This window comes from Petaurus breviceps, unplaced genomic scaffold, assembly GCF_028583685.1.
Source record: "Petaurus breviceps papuanus isolate PSGF00001 unplaced genomic scaffold, PetGlider_PUasm1.0 90849, whole genome shotgun sequence".
Classification (NCBI taxonomy): Eukaryota; Metazoa; Chordata; class Mammalia; order Diprotodontia; family Petauridae; genus Petaurus; species Petaurus breviceps.
The window spans coordinates 14,038,219-14,046,849 of NW_027187361.1; the positions used below are offsets into that span (position 1 = coordinate 14,038,219).

General features: G+C 36.7%; 1 protein-coding gene across 3 annotated transcripts in view; it reads left to right on the plus strand.

The window, feature by feature from the left end:
* ASMTL (acetylserotonin O-methyltransferase like) overlaps nucleotides 1–8,404 on the plus strand; it is a 46,525-nt gene extending 38,121 nt beyond the window's left edge. For 2 of the 3 annotated variants that reach the window (XM_069072890.1, XM_069072892.1), the window contains 3 exons: nucleotides 3,233–3,376; nucleotides 5,755–5,877; nucleotides 7,291–8,404. In XM_069072890.1, coding sequence (XP_068928991.1) covers nucleotides 3,233–3,376; nucleotides 5,755–5,877; nucleotides 7,291–7,526 — 503 coding nt within the window. In that variant the 3' untranslated portion in view covers nucleotides 7,527–8,404. Of the gene's footprint in view, nucleotides 1–3,232; nucleotides 3,377–4,666; nucleotides 5,878–7,290 lie in introns of those variants that run through there. The other variant, XM_069072891.1, reaches the window with a different exon arrangement.
* Nucleotides 8,405–8,631: the final 227 nt, after the last annotated feature.

Sequence of the window (8,631 nt, forward strand, 5' to 3'; positions counted from 1 at the left end):
GATAAGCAGTGGGAAGGGGAAGGACAGAAAACATTAGCCAGACTCACAAGAGAATGATATAAACTCCAACACCAAATGTATTGCTGTAGGGGATATAATTGGCCTGAAAACCACACTGCTTATCTGAACAGGGTAGGCTTCTCTAGTGGATTGATTTAATTGTTCTCCCAAGTTGAAAACTGCTTGGTGTGCAAAGAAAGAGCAAAAGAAATTTTAAGTTCTTTAAGGAATATGTAGGAAGCTTATGTGTTTTCCTGCTCAGCTCTCAGACAAGAAATATCTGTGTGGACCCTCAGCAAGTCGCATAACTTATATCAAGTCACTTGACTTAGAGAGGCAGGTGGTAATGCAGTGAATTGAGCACCATGCCTAAAGTCAGAAAGATCTGTTTAAAATCTAAGCTCAGTTATTTACTATGTGGCTCTGGACAAGTTTGTTTGCCTCAGTTTCCCTATCAGTAAGATGGGGATGATAATAGCACCTGCTTTAGTGTTATCAAGAGAAACAAATGAGATGTTTGCTTAAAAACGAAACAAAGCTCAGTATCCTGCACATAGTAGGCACTAGGTAAATGCTTATACTTTTCCTTCTCTTTAGACTTAGTTTCTTATCACAAAAATGTAGATTAAAGAAATAAGAGGGCAAGAAGATTGGATAAAGGAGAGACTTTTAGAAGGGTGGGTAGATTAAGGTGGAGGATGGGGGGAAGAGAATTAGGAAGGCACTCTTAGAGGGGTGGGTAGTTTAAGGTGGAGGGTGGGGGAGAAGAAAAGGGAAGGACTCTTAGGTGGATAGATTAAAGTGGGGGGGAGAAGAAAAGAGGGGATTTAGAGGGGTGAGTAGATTAAGGACTAAAATTAGTAATTAGGACTAATAATTACAACTTTGAATGTGAATAGGATAAATTTATCCATAAAATAGAAACAAATGGCAGAATGGATTAAAAATGAGAGATACACACAGAGTTAAAATAAAGGGCTAGAATAGAATTTATTATGCTTCAGGTGATAGTAAAAAATGCAGGAGTAGTGATCATGACGTCAAAGTTAAAGCTAAAATAGATTTAGTTAAAAGAGATAAACAGTGAAACTATACTATGTGTCATCAATATTATTTAGTATTGTTTTTAAAATGCCAGCAGGGGAAAAAAGAAAATCCGAATGTGAGATGAGGTTATTAATAAACTATCTCTTTTTGCAGATAACATACTGATAAACTTGGAAAATTCTAAAGATTTAGTTGAATCAATTAAAAAATTTAGCAGAGTAGTAGAATGTAAAAATGAAACCACATAAATCATCAGCATTTTTATATATCACCACCAAAACCCTGCAAAAAGAGATAGCAAGCAATACCACATTTAAAATAATCGTAGACAGTATAAAATACCTGAGAGTAGACCTGCCGAAACAGACCTACGAACCACGTGAACATAAAATATAAAACACTATAAATAAATTTATATAATTTATATATGTGTGTGTAAATTAAATGATTTATATATGTATGTATTTAGTCAGGAGTCACACCTAATCTATATAAAGTCAGATTTAAATAATTGAAAAAATACTAATTTTTCATGGGTGGGCAAAGCCAATATAGTAAAAGGAACAATTTTATTTAATTCAATGTCATCCCCACTAAATTACTAAAAAATGATTTTAGCAAGTTAGAAAAAATAATAATTCATTTGGAAGAACAAAAAGTCAAGAATTTCAAAGAAACTCATGAAAAAAAATGTAAAATTGTACCCGTTCTCTTTTTTTTCTGTCATTTTTTTATTTGAGTTTAAAATAAATATTTTTTAATTGAACCTCACAGATACAGAAATAGGATGCAGATTCGTGGGTTTTCTTGTTACACAGCTATATGAAGACCCTTCAAGGACAAATGGGTTTTATCTCCTAGAAATTAGTGTGATATCCCAATTTTATAATCTGAGCCATCATCACGCCCCTACCTAACTTTGGAACATCTGACAAATCTCTTTACTTCTCCTATCTCTAAAATGAGAGTTGCACTAGATTCTTAACTTTGAGTCTAACTTTTTTAAAAAGTATTTTGATAACTGTATTTAAATATATTTGTACAAAATAACTTTGTGATTCTTTTTGTTAAAATGTATTTATCTTATACATTAAAAATTAATTCTTTTGAGAAGGAATCCATAGGCTTCACCAGATTGTCCAAGGATTCCATGCTACAAAAAAAGGTTAAGAACCCGTGGTTTAGATCATCTCCAAGGGTCCTTCCCACTCCAGTGGACTATGCTTTTATTATCATTAAAGATATAAAATGGGCAGGAACTAGAACTGAGAAGTCTTCACACCGTTTCCTCCATTTTATTTCCAAATTAGGATCTTCCCTTCATGTATGGTAGTTTGTATCTGATCAATTGCTAACTCACCTACAAGAAAAAAATAGTTACTGCCTCTTGGTGAGGGCTCTTATGGTTGTCTTAATAATGTTAGTACTTGTTAACATAATAATGATATCCGCCTTGTGATGTTTAGAGGGCAAAAAAAGGTTGATTTAACCTATCTTAAGTTATTAAAATAAAATGGTTCCATCATCTCGTCAGTATTTCTTTCAAGCTAAGGATCAAATTGAGGACTGTAATAATGTAAGAACCCTTTATGTGGATTCTTTGTGCCTGAAACTGTTCTTGTGGCAGATGCCTAGTGTGTGTATGTGTATGTATTGAGTCAGGAGTCACCCCTGATCGGTAGGAATCTCTGTGGTTGATTCCCTTCTCCCCTGTGTCACTGACAGTGCGAATAGAAAAAGCACTGCAGAAGCATTCTCTTGCATGACATCATTCTTCAGTGGTGTTATTCGTATTTTTAGTGTTAAAGCACACTAACCTGGAAATGCTTTGAATGGTGGTCTCTACTGTGTGTCTGTCTTCTGAAGACAAACTTTGCTAAGCTTATAGAGAGGCTGCTTGTCAGACTGGTCACAAAAGTGGTAAATTTTTTTAGCTCCAGACTCGTAAAGCCTATCTGCTAAGTTATAGAATGGTTGCAGCCTGAGTAGGTAGAGGGTTTACCCACACTTACAAAATAACAGGCCTTTGCAATGTTCAAGTGTGTAATTAGAGAGAATTCTTTTACACTCATCTTTCAGTTTGTATCTTCCATGTCGCCTAAGGCAAACTTGGCTGTGCTTCAAGCTTTTTACAAATGCCAGGAAAGTATTTTTGGTTCAGAATTCTTTTCTGTTCTGTCCACAGGCTGTACTGGAGCTTTGGCCCAAGTGCTAATACAAGAATACCCAAATCTAAAAGTGACTGTATTTGACCTTCCTAATGTCATTGAAAATGTTTCTTGTTTTCAACCTACTGGACAAGACACCAGTCGAATAACTTTCACATCAGGTAATTTTAATTGTAAGGGGAAAAGAAGGCAGAGAGACAGGGGGGTACAGTGAACAGGATCTGAGTTCAAATGCTGGCTATGCCATTTATTATAACTGTGTGACCTTGAGCAAGTTACTTAACCTCTACATGCCTCTATTTCTTTATTTGTAAAGTAAGGGGGCATGAACAAAATGACCTCTAAGGTCCCTTCAGACTCTAGAGCCATAATCCAAGACCTGTTACATTATCACGTAGGCAAATAGTGCTTTGCCACTATGTAGGACAGGATGAGAGGGTCAGATCTTGGTTAGAACTTCAAAGCAATATTAAATTAAAAACTGGTTTCGGTTACAAGGGAAATTTGAGAATATTTTTAGTTTTTAAATTTTTTAAAGTTTTCCAGTCATTAAAAAAAAATCTTTTCAATCTTAAAGCTTTTTGAGCATCATGTCATAATTAAAAAGGTTGCTTTAACATGTCATTTAAACATTAATTAAACATAACAGGTCATTTAAAAAAAATGGCCCCAGGGGGCAGCTAGGTGGCACAGTGAGTAGAGTCAGGAGATCCTAAGTTCAAATCCGGTCTCAGACACTTAACACAAAAACTAGCTGTGTGACCTTGGGCAAGTCACTTAACCCCAATTGCCCTCCAAAAAGCAAAAAAAAAAAAATAGAGAAAATCATGGAATTGAAATGGCATTTTGGGGTAGCTAGGTGGTTCAGTGAATAGAGCACTGGCCCTGGAGTCAGGAGGACCTGAGTTCAAATCCGGCCTCAGACACTTAACACAAAAACTAGCCATGTGACCTTGGGCAAGTCACTTAACCCCAACTGCTCTCCAAAAAGCAAAAAAAAAAAAAGGTCCCACTGTCTCATCATGCTTCAAGCTATGGACCAAAATGAAGACTGGAATAATGTAAGACCTCTTCATACGCATTCTTTACTGCTGGGATTCATCTGTCCTCTAGATTGAGTCCATGAAGCCCTAGAATCCAGGTGTCCAAGATAAGAAAGCTTCAGCTATGAACTTTTTATTATTGTAGCCCTAGCGCAGTTCAGATAGGGATTGCAGAAGGAAACGGAAGGTTTATCCTCAATATCTCTCTTGATTCAGCAGAGATATGGACTTAGACCTAGATTGATTTGAAATTGAAAACAAAAATAGCTTTCCCTTCTCATTGTCTGTGCCTTCTTTCTGGTGATGATTAGAACATGATGATAGCCGAATTTGGGGGGAAGTTGGTTATTTTTTAATAAATATGACCTTTACAAACAGCTTAGAGTCTCTTCTGTTTCTCTTGGGTAGAACCTGCATCCCGTTGCTAACTATCCCTACTCTGCCTCCCCGACTTAGCCCCTTTTACTTCTTTGTGTGAGGCTCTGTGGTCTTGTAGGATAGAGAACTGGCCTTGAAGCCCGGGGTTCCATCATGATTCCAGAGGATGAGGAATGAAGAACGCTACTGACTTCCTGAGGGGGGACACACATTTTGGACATGGACAGTCTAGGAACTTGTGTAACTCGACTTTGCTTTTTTGTCTACAAGGCCTCCCGTTTTCTTTTTTTCCCCATGGTAGGGGAGAGGAAGTGGGAAGAAGGAAAAACTGCCCAGTAATAAGTACCACATTATTTATGTGACCCTGGACAAGTCACTCTTCTCAGTGATCTAGACTAGCAATGTTAAACCATACACAGGGATGCCTGTAGTCACATATTGACTTAGAAAACCACATGCTAACATTATCCATATTTTATTCTATTTTTTTTTTAATTTTGTTAAATATTTCCCAATTTAAAAAAAAATATATATATATATATTTCCCAATTACATTTTAATCTGGTTCCAGCCACGCTCTGCTTTGTTTCTGGCTGCATGCGGACTGGGCATGTTTGACACCTCTACTCTAGACAACTTTCTGAGACAGTAAGTTTCAGAGATGGTGCTGACCTGCATTGGTAAAGGAAATTTAAATAGTGACAATAAAATAGTGGGTCCAGCCCCTATCCATCTCTGCATTGTGGGCAAATGATCTCATAAGCCTTTTCATTAAGAATGTTTGGGGGGCAGCCAGGTAGCACAGCGAGTAAGAGCACTGGCTCCAGTGTTGGGACAACCTGGAGATCCAATCCCCGGCTCAGACACTTAGCACCCACCCAGAAACACCTGGCCGTGTAACCTTGAGCAAGTTACTTAACCCCAATTACTTTAAAAAAAAAAAAAAAGAATGTTTGACCACTGCGTGTCACCATGAGGAGGAGGGGGAGAAAATGTGGAACTCAAAAACTTGTGGAATTGAATATTATAAACTAAAAATAAATAAATGTTTTTTTTTAAAGAGTGTTTGAGATGCCTTTCTTTCCTAAACCTTTCTTCATTTTGTTTTGTGTAACTAGGTGACTTTTTCAAAGATAACATTCCTGAGGCTGATCTTTACATCCTTTCAAGAGTTCTGCATGACTGGCCAGATGACAAGATTGATGCGTTATTAAGTAAAATTTCAGATCTTTGCAAACCAGGTAAAGACTTTCAGTTTCCAAAGCTGTCAGGGGGCTTCGCTAGAGCTGTTCTTCAGATGGTACAAGTCCCTCCACCCTCTCTCTGCGCCAGAGTACTAGCCATTGAGCTTTCTGTGGGTGCTGAATCCTTTGATTGCACAGCGTGTAGAGGGCATTTATGACATTATTTTAAATGATTTTAAAGTAAATGTCAGATTTCTGCTTTTTGTATTCTGTCTGTTTATGACCAAGCAGATGTGTTGGATCTCATTTATGCCATCAAGGGAAGTTACTTCTGTAGTTTTGTAATGTAAAATATTTCCCATTATTCATGGCAAATATAATTTGGTTTATTTTGCATGTGCATTTAAACCTTTAGAATTAATGGCATGCTGATAATATATATTAGAATATATTGTAATGATATATTGTATCAGATGGGTGTTATATATCATTGTATGACCTATAATTATATATAATACATATGGTATAAATATATCTTACATAATAAAGTATGGTACATTATAATATAGTATATATATTACATATTAATGATATAGTATGTTATAACCCATTACAATAATGTATTACTATATAATGGCTTTTTAGAAATTGCTCATTCCCTAACCAGACCATTTGCTAATAAATAAAAAGGACTAGGAGTTTATGCCTGGATTTATCTTTCGTTTAAATGGCACGTTAATATTTTCTGATACTAGATACATAATTACTATACACATATACTAGATAATAATAATGTCTAATACTTAGAGAGCTTAAGGTTTGGAAAGTGCTTTACTTGTTATCTCATTTGATCTTCTCAGTGACTCGGGGATAGGTGTTGATTCTATGTAAACACCCATTTTACAGATGAGGAAACTGAGGCTGAGAGCGGTTAAGTGATTTGTCCAGGTTCAGAGGGCAGATCTAAACTTAGGTCTTCCTCACTTCTAGCCCTGCATTCTGTCCCCTGCACCACATCTAACAGCTTGCTCCAAGATATGTGGTCTTTCTAATAATCATCCACTGCTCTCCTGTGAATCTATCAGATTTGTATACAGCTAGATCTGTAGATTTTCTTACAACTTAAATAAGACATTAATACTTTAAGAATCTGTGTAAGTAAAGAAACAATACAGGCATGGAAAATACTTGCAAGGGATTTCATGTTATCTTGTCTTTCTAATAATTGTCTGTCTTCCTGTTCTTTTGCTGCCCTGTGAATAGATAAAATGTGTGCTATCAACACTTACCTTTTTAGTGGAGGGTTTTAGAGACTGTAATTTAGCCCACTCATTTAATATTCTGAACTCTCTTCTAGCATAGCCTTGGTTTTTTGGTTTGATTTTTTTTTCCAAGAAGCAGTCAACTACATATGTGTCAAGAAACCTGTCAATTTAATGAACTGTGTTTTGATTTATTTTGAAAATACAGGCTGTGCCTTGCTAGTAGCTGAAATTGTACTTGGCGAAGAGAAGATAGACCCTCCAAGAGCTGTGCTTCAGTCTCTTAGTATGACGGAAGGCAAGCAGCGGAGTAGCTCAGAATACAAACAGTTGTTGGAAAAATATGGATTTACCCAAGTACAAACTAAGATAACGGGAAACTTTTTGGATGCTATTTTGGGATTTAAAAAAAAACACAGTGAATTAAGCAGTTTGGGAATTTGAAGTTCAACTATTTTCATAACATTGGCGCCATAAATAAAGCTTCATCATCTAGGGGAAAGTTTGGATGGCATCACCTGGACCTTTTTATAGCCCTTCTCAGGCTCTTCCTGGACCTAAACCTTTCAAACACTGTGGTTCTACTTTGTGGGTGGCCATCGTGACTCATCTCTGGGTATGCAAACAGACATTCTCACACATACCAACTGAATCCATGGAATAGATGCGAAGGGTTAAACTCCTTATCATCTCTTGGCATTCAAAACAGGCCCTGGACTCATCTCTGAGACTGCAGGACTGCATCCCAGATCACATTGTATAAATGAAGAAGTGTTCTGTTCTGTAGGTGCATTCCCAGGCACGTTTATGACCAGTTTTGTTGAAGGCCTAGATTTTTTTCTTGTGTTTCTGTTTGTTAAATGTTTTATGTGTATTCATGAAGTTTTAGCCCAGTTTTTTTTTTTTATTTTTGGCTGGTCAAGTAATTCTGTTACCTCTTTACAAGTTTATGGAATATGAAATCATAGGCAAACTTTGTCTGATTTTTCAGAAGTTGTTTTCAATATCACTGCAAGTTCCTGTTTTTCCATTTGACTGAAATGCCATTTTGAAACTTAAAACAGATATGCCCTCAGTTTCAAGAATTTTTGGTTCTTGAAGTCAAACCATTTTCATAGCACTACTGCACCATGGCTCTGACTTCATCTCACCTGCTTCTCTTCTGATAGGCAAAGTGAGCCTAGGAGGTTAACAGTAGAGTTAGATTTTGAATCGAGTGTATCCATGACTATTAATCCTGAATTCCAGCCAAAGGCTGGTGAGTGGAAGGAAGAAGAAAGTAAAATTGCCTTTGTTTCAATAAAAGCTTTCATAGCCATTCATGCATGCATAGTTTTGTGTCTTTTTGTGTTACCATTTGCCATCCACCATTGAATCATAGGATCATAGTTGGCCATAGCTATGATAGATAGCTGATCTTTGGACCGTCAGGTCCAATCCCCTCTTTTTGCAGAGGAGGAGGAGGGCATGAAACCTCAGAGAAGATAAATGACTTGCTCGGGATTACACAGTAAAATGTCAGAAGCAGAAGTTGACCTTGGGGCTTCTT